At 39.4% G+C, this 16,687-nt stretch overlaps 2 protein-coding genes across 2 annotated transcripts; one reads left to right on the top strand and one right to left on the bottom strand.

The window, feature by feature from the left end:
• The first annotated feature begins 46 nt into the window (after positions 1-46).
• Positions 47-2,194, top strand: SMIM10L1 (small integral membrane protein 10 like 1). Its single transcript, XM_042247523.2, has one exon. The coding sequence runs from the start codon at positions 217-219 to the stop codon at positions 421-423; it is 207 nt and encodes a 68-aa protein (XP_042103457.1). The 5' UTR covers positions 47-216; the 3' UTR covers positions 424-2,194.
• A 9,365-nt stretch (positions 2,195-11,559) lies between these two features.
• On the bottom strand, positions 11,560-12,495 carry LOC101120742 (taste receptor type 2 member 42-like). Its single transcript, XM_012175349.3, has one exon. The coding sequence runs from the start codon at positions 12,493-12,495 to the stop codon at positions 11,560-11,562; it is 936 nt and encodes a 311-aa protein (XP_012030739.3).
• Between the last annotated feature and the right edge of the window lie 4,192 nt (positions 12,496-16,687).

Genomic DNA, 16,687 nt, shown 5'->3' with positions numbered 1-16,687 from the left:
ATTTTAAACAGCAGACAGGAAGGGGCGGAGCGCAAGCCGCAACCCCAGCCTCACCGCCGCTCGGAAAGAAGCGGCGGCTGCGTGAGGCGGGAGTGCGAGCCCGGCGGCCGCTAAGCCCCCGGCCCCTCCAGGTCATCGCCATCAGCTGGGGGTCGCGGGGTCTGCGGTCACCCTCGGTTCCAGGCACCGCACCGGGCAAGCGGCAACATCGCGTCAATGGCCACCACGGCGGCTCCATCATCTTTGGCCCTCAGGGCCTCGAGCCCGGTCGCGACCCCCAGCTCGTACGGGGTCTTCTGCAAGGGGCTTTCCCGCACCCTGCTCGCCTTCTTCGAGCTGGCCTGGCAGCTGCGCATGAACTTCCCGTATTTCTACATCGCGGGCTCCGTCGTTCTCAACATCCGCTTGCAGGTACATTTTTAGAGCCCTGGGGATGCCGCCGGCGTTCCGGGCCTGCATTATGGCCGACTCCCAGGAGGCGCCGCGGCGCCGTGGCGCTTGGGGCGAGGAGTCCCGCTGTCTCGCGAGAGTGCTTCGTCTCCCTCCGCCTCTGCGTTCTCGCCTCTCCGCCGTCTGCTCTCCTCCGATCCCCTGAACTGGCACCGAGACCGCCTGAGTGTAGGAAGAGGAAATATGCGATTCCGGGAACCGAGAACTTCAGATAAGACGCACGACAATATTTAAGAAGCTGTGCATCCTTAAAAACGAGACGAACAGGATGTATTATAACAAGGGAAGGCAATCAAAACTTTCAGGACAGAAATGTACAAGCTCATGGTCCGTGTTCATAAATAGTAAATTTCGGGAAGATAAGACTGGATTATAAATAGAATGAGTCAGAAGTTGAAGATCTTAAGGATATGCAGTGGAAGGCAAACATCTCTTCATTCTACAAGAGAAAACTATGACGATCAGAAACCTTAAGTGAAAAAAAAAGTTGTAAGAGGAACACATCCTTCAGATAACCAAACAGTGTAAAATACTGCAGGGTTTTGACCAAGGGTTGGAGTATAAGAAGGTGGACTCAATTTCAGTGTCGCTCTAATTAGCATGTGGTTCAGAATCTTGGAGCCAAAGAAAAGGAAATCCAATCATAGCACAAAGCTTGGTGGTTTATTGAATAACGTTTAAATAATCATAATGTAAATGCTGTTTATGGTTTTCATCTTTTTAAGAGAATGCTTAATTACGATTACAGAGTTGAGTGCCAATATTATCAGCCTTGATGGCGTAAAAGTGCAATTTACAAGGTAGGATGGCAGGGCGGGTGCCTGGAAAAGTAATGGTGTCTTTTAATGTGGGAAGTTGACAGAGTCTGTTGTGATGGGGGAAGAGGTCATTTTATTTTACTTAAAAAGTAATGATAAAGTTGCTAAAACATAACCATATAAAAGAGAGAAGAAGGGAGAACAGCATGAGGTCAACAAGAAATGCCTAAAGGTAATAGTTAGGTGGAATGTCTCAGAAAGAAAAACGGATACATTATCATGTGTTTATAAATATAGGGTCAAGAGGTTTTTAGGTTCTAGAGAGTCTGGAGACGAATTAGTGGTCTGCATATTTTTTTCTAATTCAGGAAGCAAAATTGAGGCAGTTATGAGCCGCAGGAAAAATAAAAGTTTTCAGAAATTACACTGCATTAACTCAACTGTGAATAATGTTAGTCATCATATAAAGTCAGGCATATTTATGTAAACACTGAATACAAATAATAACAAATTATTAGGTAACTAGAAGAATTGGAAAGAAGTGTATATGTAATGGAGAATACATCAAGATCTGATACAGAAATGTCGGTTTTTAAAAAAGCAGTATAACTTGTCACTTAGAAGTACAGTAACAAATAGCTGAAGAGTTAAAATTGGTAGTCTGGTGAACGAAAATCAGGGATGGGCAGAGAAAAAGTGGAGAATTGCTGTTTTTTACTACTCGTCTAACAGTGTTTTTTTCTTAACCCTGTGTGTATGTGTATATCAGACAAACCTGTTAAAATACAAACTAATTTTGTGGTCCAGATGAACCCAACAGTCTGCCTAAATCTCTGTTTTTTCAAACCTACTAAATGAGAGTAATGGATAGATCAGATTGAGAGTTAAAAATAAGCCTGCCTTATAGAGCTTGATATATACACAATAAAAGTATTTGTTTTTATAGAATATGTCATTAACTTGTGAATAAACCTTAAAACTCTGGAGTGCTTGTTTTACCAGTGGAAGGTTTTAGTACTGAAAGATATTTGTAGATTACTGACAGTAAGGGTAGAGGGAAGCCCTTCCAGAAAGATATTAGGTGAGACATTTGAGCAGAAAGGGACAGTCATTCGTCAAGGTAAAGATTGAAACTAATGTTCTGTATTCCACATTTCACTAATTGTGTCCAACAAACGAGTGTACCCTAGAGTTGTAAAATAAGTGCCTCCTTCAGCAACATGTCTGGCTTTGAGTAATTGTTCTTACCCTTCATTCCTTGTCTCCAGCTGAGCTGGAGCACAACTTCCTCTTCTTACAGTTTCTTCTGCCTTCTGTATGTTTTTGTTTTGTTTTGTTTTGTTTTGTGTGTGGTTACTCTGTTTCAAGGCCATACTTGGACATCACTTTTTCCACTAAGTTTTTCCCAGATGCTCCTGATCAGATTAGAGTTCATTTCTTTTAGTCCGTCTAAAAGACTATGTTAGTATAAACCTATACCAGTATCATAGGCTTCTTTATTCATTCTTAATTGTGCATTAATTAGTGTATGTAGTTGGTTGTTTTTTTTTTTTAATAAGAAGACAGGCTTCCTATACTATAATCTCTTCCCTTAGTAATTATATGTTGCTATGAAAGTATAGGGACTAGAACATCTTAGTTTAAACCACAAGAAATGTAATTAGATCAATGAAATAATTCAGTAATGCCAGTGGGCTGGCAAATGGTGGGCATCACTTTCATAGAGGCACTAATATCCCAGTTTGTAACATAAAGAATGTGGCTGCCATTAGCCCTGGAATGGTGACATACAGGAGTACTCCATCTGGGTGGCTCATGAACATATGCTTTCCTCAGCCTTTTCTGTTAGTCTTCTGCTACACTGAAGAAGTGCTTCCCAGGTGGTTCAGTGGTAAAGAATATGCCTAGCAATGGAGACATAGGTTCAATCCCTGGGACTGTCCCCTAAAAGAGGAAATGGCAACTCACTCCAGTATCCTTGCCTGGGAAATCCCATGGACAGAGGAGCCTGTCGGTAGCGAAAGAGTTGACACGACTTAGTGACTAAACAACAACACTGAAGACAGTAAGGCACTTGAGCAGATTTATTAGTATATCATCCAACTAGATTAGAAGCTCTGTGAGGGAAGATACTATAGCCTATCAAATTTTACATCCTATACTGTCAGCAAGTATATAGTAGGAACTATGAAAGCTCTGTGATTTACCACTTATTCTTTTTTAAATTTGTTTTTAATTGAAGGATAATTGCTTTACAGTATCGTAAAGCAGTATTACAGTTTGGTTTCTACCAAACATCAACATGAATCAGTCATAGGTCTCCCCTTATTCTTAACAGTTGCTCTTAAAATCAGGTGTCTATTTTTCTTCCTACATATTACAGCTCAGTGAAGTTTCCCACAGAAGAAAATGAGATTTTTGCCCTCACTGCTTCTTATTAACCACTTACTGTTCCACTTTACAAGTAATTTTATTCCTCCCGGTATCCATGAAGCCAAAGATTTTGTCTGTTGCTCTGTCTCCAGCCTAGAGCTTTGCCTAATGTGATATTAGGTAGATATTGTTGAGTAGATAAATATTGTTGAAAGAATGCCAAATTTGTTGACTTTCCTATACCTAGTCAGCAGTCAATAAAAGAAATAAGGATATATTTGTCCCTGGTACTAAAGGCATCTACTTTATTGCCCATAAATCAAGTTTTTACAAGCCATGATGAGTATTAATTTGCCCAGAGAGCTCTCAAACTTGAAGAAGCAAAAAGGTGGCATAATTCTGATCAATAAAGGAAAAAACTTGTTTATGCAGTGTAGCTGAAAAAAATTCTAGGGAGTAGAGACTATTAAAATTTAACTATAAAAAAATTTATAAAGGGAGACATAATGATCATAGTAAACACATAACCTAAGTGATTACTTGGCCAAAAAAAAAAAAAAAAAGCATCACTATCAATATTTTTTAAAGTTGTTAACATTTTTTAAAATTTTATTGAGCTTTTAATACCAGGAACTATGAAAACTTATTTACTTATATGGTCATAATCCTTGTGTGTACCCTATGAGGAAGATACTTTCACCATCATTTTTCAGATAAGGAAACTAGGATTTTGTGAGGTTGTGTATGTTTCCAAGGTCATAGTAACTGGCAAAATCACAAGTGAATCTCAGGTTTATTCCTACAGATACATTTGATAAGGAATTCAATTTTTTTTTAACTATAGGTAATTCTGAATATAGGTAACTATAGGTAATTATTTTCATTGGAAAAGACCCTGATGCTGGGAAAGATTGAGGGCAGGAGAAGGGACAGCAGAGAATGAGGTGGTTGGATAGCATTACTGACTCAGTGGACATGAGTTTGAGCAAACCAGGAGATTGTGAAAGATAGGGGAGCCTGGTGTGCTGCCATCCATGGGTGGCCAAGAGTTGGACATGACTTACTGACTGAAAAACAATAGCAATTCTGAGTAATCCCATTGCTTTTCTCAGATTCTCAAACAAAAGTATTACCTATGTAATACTTCAGAACATCCTTTTTTAAATATAATTTTTGAGAGCCTTTTGTATTAGAATATATTTAACATTATTTGAGAGCTTTCCTTGAGGCTCAGCTGGTAAAGAATCTGCCTGCAATGTGAGAGACCTGGGTTCAATACCCTGGAGAAGTGGGAAGGTTACCCACTCCAGTATTCTGGCCTGGATAATTCCATGGACTGTGTAGTTCATGGGGTCATAAAGAGTTGGACATGACTGAGCAACCTTCACTAACAATATTTGGTTGGCTCAGATGGTAAAGAATATACCTGCAATGTGGGAGACCCAGGTTCGATCCCTGCTCAGGAAGATGCCCTGGAGAAGGGGGTGGCAACCCACTTCAGTATTCTTGCCTGGAAAAATGGGGTCACAAATAGTTGGACACAACTTAGCAACTGAACAATAACAATTCTGAATAATCCCGTTGCTTTTCTCAGATTCCCAAACAAAAGTATAAGACAAATAATATTTGAGGATATCTTTTTAAAATAAAATTGTTAAGAGTCTTTTATATTAGAATATATTTAACATTATTTGATGGGGCTTCTGTGCTGGCTCAGGCATTAAAGAATCTGCCTGCAATGTGGGAGACTGGGGTTTGATCCCTGGGTCAGGAAAATCCCCTAGAGAAGGAAATGGCAACCCACTCCAGTATTCTTGCCTGGGAAATCCCATGGAGAGAGGAGCCTGATGGGCTACAGTCTGTGGGGTCACAAAGAGTCAGGCATGACTGAAGGACTAACACTTTGACTTTTTAACATTATTTGATATATAAATGCAAGTGTTCTATACTCTGATGCCTAAAGCCATTTGGCCTATTTGTGGAGAAAAGGAGTGAAGATAATGGAAGAGACAGAGGAAAGGACATTTACCCTAGGATGGAAAGAAAACACTTTCCTTCCCATGATGTAGTAGAGATCAGTTACAAACATAAATTTTGAAGCTGAATCATCAATGTCCTAAGGAAACCTAACAATTTCCTGTTAAAATTTCTGCAGTCCTATTTTAATGGGTACTTTTCCTGGTGCATCAGTAGTATTTGATAGAGTCAAGGAAAAAAAATAGAATTTATACATGGAGACATACAGGGCTGGCAGAATAGAAAGCTTATGAGTATAGGGACAAAAGAAGGAGAGGGAAGTCCTAATGCCTGGAAGGTAGTCTGAGGCGTAGATTTGAAATGTTCCAAACAACTGGACCAAGAAAAGAATCCCTGCAAGACCTGTCAGAATTTTCAACACTTGGCCTGGATTGAGTCACATCAAGTCTACTTTTTGAATTACCCTGAGTGTGGGAACTACCTGGAAATTTCAACAAGAGCCCTCGATGTTTCCCAGAAGGGTTTCTACCAGGTCAGGTCCTGAATCTTTTCGCAGCTGAAGCCAACTCCTCCCCACTTCTGCTTCTCACTGATACGGATCTCAGCATTCCTCTTAGAGGAGCTGAAAGGCCAAAGGACATTCCTAAGTGCCTACAACTAATGACGAAACAATGGAATTCTTAGCAACGTACATCAGAGGGCGCTCCTGCCAGTGTATGTCCTAATTAGGGATCTACAGTGACCATTAGAAATTCCTGGTCATCCTTAATGGCTTTCAAGCACCAAGTGGGTTTATTCACAGCAAGTTGGGTGAAGTGCCATCAATGAACAATAAGGAGGAATAGAGGCCTTTCATATATTGAGTGAGAGAGAGTGGGTATACTTTTTCATGCAAATCAAAATGAGGAAAAATAAATCATCACACCACCAAAAAGCAAAAACCACTAAGGAAATGCTGTACTGTACTTATAACGTCTGACTCTGAAATCATTGGCACAGTAGTATAGATTGTGTCCAGCAGATAAAGAAACAACAAAGATGTTTAAAAAAAAAAAAGCTGTTTTTTAAAAGTCTATTTTAGCTTTTTAACTGATACGAAAAAAAATCTCAAACCTCAGTCAAAGAGGAATACAATTAATAGAAGCCTTAAATTTTAGAGGTTAGGCCAAATCTGTATAGAAGGAAAAGAAGATATTTTAGAACTCATTTAAACATGGGACTAAGAAATAGAGGTACTAATATACAAGTTAAGATAGTGCCTTAGTCTTCTGAAACAGAAGACTATGTATCTAGTATCTATGTTGGTATCCCTCCAAAATTGAAAACAACCCATCTGTCACCTATGCTTTTTTTCCCTCCAAAAAATGTATGTTGTCTAAATTGACCAAACCAACCACCTGATCCATTTTATAAATGAAGGTTTGTTATGGGCAATCCAGCCCAAAGCACAGATCTCTACACAGCACTAACCAAGGTCAAAGTGGGTGGACTGTGGAAGAATGGGTTTTTCAGGTGTCCCTCTGGTTTCTGTATTTCAGTTTGAAAGTAATAAGTCTCTGGCTCAGAGGACCTGAGGTTTAACCAACAACAGCAGACAAAATACCTGAACAATCAGAGATTCAGCATTGTCACATTCTGTGTTAATCTGTGCAGATTTCTGCTGGGATCTCTCCTTTCAGTAAAGTTCAAGACAGCATGGCTTGAACACTAAAACACTTATCTTTAACACTTATCTTTAACACTTATCTTTAACACTTATCTTGAACACTTGAACACTTATCTTTACAGTTTAAGTTCTAGCCTGTTTTGGCATCGGGGGCTTTCCTGGTAACTCAGCTGATAAAGAATATGCCTGCAATGCAGGAGACCCCTGTTCAATTCCTGGGTCGGGGAGATCCTCTGGAGAAGGCATCGGCTGCCCACTCCAGTATTCTTGGGCTTTCCTGGTGGCTCAGCTGGTAAAAAATCCACCTGCAGTGTGGGAGACCTGGGTTTAATCCCTGAGTTGGGAAGATCCACTGGAGAAGGGAACGGCTACCCACTTCAGTATTCTGGCCTGGAGAATTCCTGGACTGTATAGTTTATAGGGTCGCAAAGAGTCTGGATACCACTGAGCGACTTTCACTTTCACTTGACATCAGAAACAGCTTATTTGCAACACTCCTGATCTTAGGTGTGGGCAAACTGAAAAGAAAAAAAAAGAAAATCTCTACACCAAGACTATAAAAAGTTTATTTTGGAGGGAAGTGATCAGCAGGCAAACATTGACAATCATTTTATTTTCCCAATAATTTGGTTCCAGTATAGAATCAAACACTCTCCAGATTGCATGAGACCAGCTATGAATGTGATACGAGTAGCTTTTCTTGGGTCAAGGCTGAGGTCTCTAACACAGGCTGTGCTATGGAAAGGAGAGGCACAGAGTTGTGTTTTGTTTTTAATTTTTTGGATTATAATTGGTTTACAGCATTGTGTTAGTTTCTGCTGCACAACAAAGTGATATAATTCCCTCTTTTTAAAACTTCCTTCCCCTTTTTAGATGTCCTTTCCTTCACTGATATATGGGTTGCCACAGAGCATTTACTAGAGTTCCCTTTGATATCGCATACTTGTTATCTGTTTTATAAGTGTGTGTGTACTAGTCTCTCAGTCGTGTCTGACTCTCTGCGACCGCATGGACTGTAGCCCACCAGGCTTTTCTGTCCTTGAAATTCTTCAAACAAGAATACTGGAGTGGGTTGCCATTCCCTTCTCCAGAAGATCTTTCCAACCCAGGGATGGAACCCAGGTTTGCTGCATTGCAGGTGGATTCTTTTACCATCTGAACCATCAGGGAAGTCCATTTTATACATAGTAGTGTGTACATGTCAATCCCAATCTTCCAGTTCATCCCACCCTGCTCCCCCGACCTTGATATCCATTTGTTGCTCTCTACATTGAGAAGCACAGAGTTTAATTTCTAAATGCCAGTTTAATAGGGAAAAGACATAAAATACACTGGTAGCCACTGTGTGACCTGTTCTCCAGGCTCCATCTTTTATAGTCATTTTTCTGTGCACCTATTATTTGAAATAGGCTCCTACTTCTTATAGCTTATCTCTCCAAGATTAGTACATGAGAAGGAAGGATTTAATCTTAATGAGACATTTGCTGCTAAATCACCTCATAGGCATCAAGGGCTATGCATAGTTGCTTGAATCTATTTTTAATCTCAGTCATTAAAGAAAAGTTTAGTAACACTAAAATGCAAATCTAAAACTGTGCTTCTCATAAATACAAAGGAATTTTTAGTGTTTTTACTGAAAGGGATTCTAAATCAAATTATCCTCTATATTCAACTTAATATAACCAGTATAATTAGAATTTCACTTTTCCTAAAACAAGGTAATTCCAGTGACAATCATTAGGAAATTCAAGTTTTCTTTCACTTTTATTGAAATATACTTGACACAGCACTCAGTAAGTTTAAGGTATACACATAACAATCTAACATATATATTGCAAAATTATTACCACAATAAGTTTAGTTAACATCCATCATCTAGTAAGAATACAAAAAAGAAAAAGATATATTTTCTTCTGTGATGAGAACTTTTGTAATCTACTCTCTAAGCAACTTTCAAATTTACCATACAACAGTGTTAATTATAGTCATCATTTTATACATTACTTTGCTACCACTTATTTATCTTACAACTGGAAGTTTGTATGTTTTGACCATCTTCATCTACTTCACCCACACAGGAAACTTCTTAAATAGTGTCCAACATAATGAATACAGCTTAGAAATCTAAATCTTTATAGACCTGCATACACATGTATCATCATCTCCTCATCATCCTTAACATCAGAGCACACCGTAGCTCAGTTCCCTGGAGTAAGGGTACACTTGACAAAGCCGTTATGGTTCTTACACTCTTCCTAGTATCAGACCTGACCTACTGCTCCATCAAAATCAGCTTTTAACCACATATTTTCATATATTTCATAAATATTTTCAACATTTATTTTCTAGTTTTCTGGGGGAGTGTTTGTTTTTTTGCTTCTACCATTAAAAAATTATGGCAATTCTAGCAAAGATTTCTTCATTTTTTATGTTTTTTTTTTTTGGAGGCGCGGGAGCTTCCTAGGTGGCCCAGTGGTAAAGAATCTGCCAGCCAGTGCAACAGATGCAGGAGACTTGGGTTCAATCCTTGAGTTAGGAAGACTCTATGGAGTAGGAAATGGCAGCCCAGTCCAATATTCTTGCCTGAAAAATTCCATGGACAGAAGAAACTGATGGGTTATAGTCTGTAGAGCCGCAAAGAGTCAGATACCACTGAGCAACTGAGCACCACCACCAATGTCATTAGCAAGCACAAATTTGCCACCTGCTGGTCTTAAGATGCATATACATTTTTCAGCTGCTTTTATTTTATTTTAATCATTATAAACATCAACTCAGCACTACACATACACACACACATACACCCATAAACATGTCCAAAATTTCTACAAATAGGTGACATTCTCTTGTAAATTTCCTTTTCTGTTTTTACCCCTGGTGAATTGTTTTTGTTCTCTTTGACAAGGGACATTATTGTTCATACAATTCTTATACACACACACACACATTTGATATCAAAGTTTGATTTTGATCCATGTAAAGTAGACAAAAATATTAAGTAGACATAAAAGGCTTATTATACACTTAGGATAATTATGCACTCTCTTTTTATAGTTCCAGTTAATTTCTTATTCTACAAAGTACTGGCTAGTCTAGCTTGGATTCCTAATAATAGTCTGCTCCTTTTTCTAAAAGCTATTTTGGCCAAGTCAGCAACAAAATGACACTTGACATCTATCTCCATAAAGATTAAATCATCTACTGTTGCAACTGCTGGTTTTCAAGACTCCTTTTGGAGTTCAGGGTGGAGAAGAGAAATAAAGTACTCTGAGCTCAGGGAAAAACTGGCAGAACAGGTCTTCAAATAGTTAGATATTTTCAGGAGACAACTTTATGAGAGCCTAGTTGTTGTATCTCCTCATATTTAAAAAACACGTCCTTCATGGTGACAACTGCTCTTTGTGACTAGCAGAAACATTCTGCAAAAAAACCCTGCTTGATTGCATATATACTCCTTTTACCAAAATCACCTCTATACTGACCTTCTCCCCTGCCTCTTTGGAGCAGTCTCTCAGAGCTACCTGAGGTGCTGAATCCAGGGCGGCTGTCCTCATTTTGCCCTAAGGAAAACCTAACTTGCAAAATTCACACTGTGCATTTTTTTTAAGTCGACAGCCATTTTCAGGTTCTGTGCTTTCAACATTTTTAGCCCTTCATTTATCTATTTTTTGTAATTTAACTTCTTTATTTTTCATTTGGGGCTTTCTTGGTCTCCATTGCTGTGCAGGCTTTGCTCTAGATGCAGAGAGTGGTCTTCTCATTGGGTGGCTTCCCTTGTTGCAGAACACGGGCTCTAGGGTGCACAGGCTTCAGCAGTTGCAGCTCATGGGTTCAGTAGTTGCGGCTTCCAGGCTCCAGGGCACAGGCTCAATAGTTGTGTGCAAGGACCCAGTTGCTCCATGACCTGTGGGACCTTGCCATGTCAGGCACTGAACCCCTGACTCCTGCATTGGCAGGCAGACTCTCCACCACTGAGCCACCAGGGACGCCCCTTTGATTTATTTTTAGCTTAATATTATACAAATATTTAACCTGCTCTACCTTGCAAAGGATGGGCATGTCCAAATGATCGTGTATTTGTCCTTATATATTCTGTGGTAGACATACACCAATGTTTTTATTAGTAGAACTGTTAAGATGACCATGATGCTTGCTTTGTAAAAACTCGATTCACCTCTGTGAGTAGATTGTTACTTTATGAGCCATTCTAGGGAAAGTTTCTGATGCTCAGTGGAATTTAAAGGAATCCAGTAAGAAAAACAGAAATTAAAAATGCATCTTTACTGTATCTTGATTAACTCAATGCTCTTGGAATATAGAAAATTCTGGATAAATCTATGAAGGTAAAGATTTCACTCTTTTGGGGTGGCAATTAAGATACCACAGTAGTCCAAGAGCATTTTGTCTCAGCTTGCTATTTCCCAAAATTAGGATAAATGAGTGGCTTGAAGGAAAAACAGTTGCAGTTAACACAACCACCAATTTGGCCAGACGTCCCTGCAGTTTAAGGAAAACCCAACCTGTTAATAGGACGGAAGAAATATGAATGACGAAGAGGAAGAGGAAAGACATCACCATTTTCATGACTCTTTTATGGGCCTCTGTGCTGAGATCCTTTGAGCTGGGGTTGAGCTGCAAATTCCTGATGTGCCTCATCAAGGAGAGGACTAAGAGGAGCAGTGAGGTCAGGGACAGAAGAAAGGGGATTAAGTTGATGAAGTTAAAAACAATCAACTGGTGAAGATCATGAGTTTCACTTACATTTGGGGACCACGTTGAATTTCTTGCGTATATTTTGTAGTCATTAGTCCAAACACTATTAAACACATGTATTAATTCAAAGTTCAAAAGCAGTAAGGACAAAGACCCCAAGAGAAGCACCAGTACCACACTACGAATTCGCCACCGCAGCCAAGTGAAGCAGGGGTGGGAGAAGTTGGCTACTTTAAAGAAGTAGAAAACACTTAGACAGGTGGCAAACCAGGTAGCTAGGTGATTGGACAATGTCCAAAAAATGCTAACTTTTGTTAGTTTATCAATGGCATATAGGTGTGGCCATAGTACCAATAAAAATGAGTCACATAGTATTGCCCAAAGTTGACTGATTCTGGAGATAGCCAGGCCTGTGAGGATGCAGTCAGCTGATGAGAGCTTTTGTCTCTTCACCAGGTCAATGCAGTTAACTAGTACAATGAACCCATTCCTCAACATTCCAATCACAAATCCTCCTATTGTTACTACTAGAAAAGTATTTTTAATGCCAGATGGCATTTCTGTAGAAAGAATGCAGAAAGCTAATACTAGTTTTCACTGATTTTCTTCTTGTTGTTGTTGCTGTCCAGGTGTTGTAGAGTGATACCCAGTTTGATCCTTTTCAAAAATGCTTAATGAAACTCAGATACCATCTCACACATCTTCATAAAGATCTTTCTCTTTTCTTCCAGCCGTAGTTCTGAAATTTATGCCAGGAGATCCACTCCCATAGCTCTAAATGGAAAACTTGAATTTTGCTTTCAATCAGCTACTGATTTCCAGATTAAGCAGTGAATGTGCCCACTCATCATTGGTGCTGGCAGCATTTTTCCACTTGTGGAGACATCTGGAAAAGGAAAATCAGATATGCAAAGATGCAAATGTGAGACAGATTTCTTTACACTCATTTGTACTTCCTTTCTCAACAGAAACTTGATGCCATTTGGATTCAAGTTTCTTAATTTTAATAGTATTCTCAGAAAATAACCTCTGAAATAGAGGCATTATTCTATTTCATTTAATGAAATTCATAACATTTAAAAGTTGGCTTAAAGCTCAACATTCAGAAAACTAAGATCATGGCATCTGGTCCCATCACTTCATGGCAAATAGATGGGGAAACAGTGGAAACAGTCTAAGAATTTATTTTGGGGGGCTCCAAAAATCACTGCATATGGTGATTGCAGCCATGAAATTAAAAGATGCTTACTCCTTGGAAGGAAAGTTATGACCAATCTAGATAGCATATTTGAAAGCAGAGGCATTGCTTTGCCAACAAAGGTCTGTCCAGTCAAGGCTATGGTTTTTCCAGTGGTCATGTATGCATGTGAGAGTTGGACTATGAAGAAAGGTGAGTGCTGAAGAATTGATGCTTTTGAACTGTGGTGTTGGAGAAGACTCTTGAGAGTCCCTTGGACTGCAAGGAGATCCAACCAGTCCATTCTAAAGATCAGCCCTGGGTGTTCATTGGAAAGACTGATGCTAAAGCTGAAACTCCAATACTTTGGCCACCTGATGAGAAGAGTTGACTCATTGGAAAAGACTCTGATGCTGGGAGGGATTGGGAGCAGGAGGAGAAAGGGACGACAGAGGATGAGATGCCATCACCAACTCGATGCACATGAGTTTGGGTAAACTCTGGGACTTGGTGACAGGGACGCCTGGTGTGCTACAATTCATGGGGTTGCAAAGAGTCAGACACGACTGAGCGACTGAACTGACTGATGAAAGAAACATAATAAAGAGAAGTAATATCAAGGACCTCACAGAGTCATGGAAAAGTAACTTTAAATAAATTATTGTTATTGAATATGACAAAAGTTTGACCAAAATCACTTGCAACACTGAGGATGGTGTTACAAAATCTATAGTTGATAATTAATTCTTGTTTTCTAAGGACAAAGACAACTGGCTTAGGATTTGAAGCTTTTTAAGATTTCTTGAAGAAATAGATTAAAAGGGAAGTGATCTTCCAGATAATGTGCAAAGGTACCAAAATCATACCTCTGTGTGAGCTCCTACTGTGAATTTTTGAACTTTGTTTCCAGTGATCTAGTGCCTATTTAATTCTGAATTAGCAATTATCAACTGAGAGGTAAGAATACTAAGAAAAAAGAAAAAAAAAGGTGATGGATGAGTAGGAGATAGGTTCTCCTTTTCATTAATTCTGCTTTTGATAAAATTCTTCATCATAATAAATTGATTTACAAGTAAAATGTATTTTCACTTCAAGAAAAGGTAACTAATACAATAATTTTCAAACTTGACCGAAAACTGCACAACTCTTCCAACAACACAAGAGAAGACTCTACACATGGATATCACCAGATGGTCAACACTGAAATCAGATTGATTATATTCTTTGCAGCCAAAGATGGAGAAGCTCTATACTGTCAGCAAAAACAAGACTGGGAGCTGACTGTGGCTCAGATTATGAACTCCTTATTGCCAAGTTCAGACTTAAATTGAAGAAAGTAGGGAAAACCACTAGACCATTTAGATATAACCTAAATAAAATCCTTATGATTATACAGTGAAAGTGACAAATAGATTCAAGGCATTAGATCTGATAGAGAGAGTGCCTGAAGAACTATGGCCAGAGGTCCATGACACTGTGTAAGAGGCAGTGATCAAAACCATCCCCAAGAAAAAGAAATGCAAAAAGCCAAAATGATTGTCTAAGGAGGGCTTCCAAATAGGTGTGATAAAAAGAGAAGTAAAAGGTAAAGCAGAAAAGGAAAGATATACCCATTTGAATGCAGAGTTCCAATGAATAGCAAGAGAGATAAGAAAGCCTCCTTCAGTGATCAATGCAAAGAAATAAAGAAAAACAACAGAATGGGAAAGACTAGAGATCTCTTCAAGAAAATTAGAGATACCAAGGGAACATTTCATGCAAAGATGGGTTCGATAAAGGACAGAAATGGTATGGACCTAACAGAAGCAGAAGATATTAAGAAGAGGTGGCAAGAACACACAGAAGAACTATACAAAAAAGATCTTCACGGCCCAGATAATCATGGTGGTGTGATCACTCACCTAGAGCCAGACATCCTGGAATGCAAAGTCAAGTGGGCCTTAAGAAGCATTACTATGAACAAAGCTAGTGGAGGGAATGGAATTCCACTTGAGCTCTTTCAAATCCTGAAAGATGATGCTGTAAGTACTGCACTCAATATGCCAGGAAAGTTAGAAAACTCAGCAGTGGCCACAGGACTGGAAAAGGTCAGTTTTCATTCCAATACCAAAGAAAGTCAATAGCAAAGAATGTTCAAATTACCGCACAGTGGCACTCACCTCACACACTAGCTGACTGGAAAAGGTCAGTTTTCATTCCAATCCCAAAGAAAGGCAATAGCAAAGAATGTTCAAATTACCGCACAGTGACACTCACCTCACACACTAGCAATGTAATGCTCAAAGTTCTCCAAGCCATGTTTCAACAGTATGTGAACCATGAACTTCCAGATGTTCAAGTTGGATTTAGAAAAGGCAGAGGAACCAGAGATCAAATTGCCAACATCTGTTGGATTATCAAAAAAACCAAGAAAATTCCAGTAAAACATCTACTTCTGCTCTATTGACTATGCCAAAGCCTTTGACTGTGTGGATCACAACAAATTGTGGAAAAAAGGTGTACTGGACACCTTACCTGCTTCCTGAGAAATCTGTATACAGGTCAAGAAGCAACAGTTAGAACCAGACATGGAACAGCATACTGGTTCCAAATTGGGAAAGGAGTACGTAAAGGCTGTATATTGTCACCCTAGTTATTTAACTTCTGTGCTGAATATATCATGCGAAATGCAGGGCTGGAGGAAGCACAAGCTGGAATCAAGATTGCTGGGAGGAATACCAATAACTTCAGATATGCAGATGACACCATCTTTATGGCAGAAAGTGAAGAAGAACTACAGAGCCTCTTGATAAAAGTGAAAGAAAAGAGTAAAAAACTTGTCTTAAAAGTCAACATTCGGAAAACAGATTATGGCATCCGGTCCCATCACTTCATGGCAGATAGATAGGGAAACAATGGAAGCAGTGAGAGACTTTATTTTGAGGGGCTCCAAAATCACTGTAAATGGTGACTGTAACCATGAAATTAAGACACTTCCTCCTTGAAAGAATAGCTATGACCAACATAGACAGCATATTGAAAGACAGATATTTCTTTGCTGACAATGGTTTGTCTAGTCAAAGCTATGGTTTTTGCAGTAGTCATGTGGATGTGAGAGTTGAAGTATAAACAAAGCTGAGTGCCAAAAAATTGACGCCTTTGAACTGTGTTGCCAGAGAAGACTCTTGAGAGTCCCTTGTACAGCAAGGAGGTCAAACCAGTCCATCCTAAAGGAAATCAACCCTGAATATTCATTGGAAGGACTGATGTTGAAGCTGAAGCTCCAATAGTTTGGCCACCTGATGACTGTCAGGTCACCTCTGACTGACTCACTGGAAAAGATCCTGTTGCTGGGAAAGTTTAAAGGCAGGAGGAGAAGGGATCGACAGAGGATGAAATGGTTGGATGGCATCACTGACTCCATGGACACGAGTTTGAGTAAGCTCCAGAATTTGGGGATGGACAGGGAACACCCTGGTGTGCTTCAGTCCATGGAGTTGCAAAGAGATGAACATGACTGAATGACTGAACTGAACTGACTGGCCTTAAGATGTATATTTTCAGCTGCTTTTGTGAAGTAAAATGAAGTGAGTC

This window comes from Ovis aries, chromosome 3 (assembly GCF_016772045.2).
Source record: "Ovis aries strain OAR_USU_Benz2616 breed Rambouillet chromosome 3, ARS-UI_Ramb_v3.0, whole genome shotgun sequence".
Taxonomy (NCBI): Eukaryota; Metazoa; Chordata; class Mammalia; order Artiodactyla; family Bovidae; genus Ovis; species Ovis aries.
Note: the sequence above shows the minus strand (reverse complement) of the source record. Positions and strands in the feature narration are given on the sequence as shown.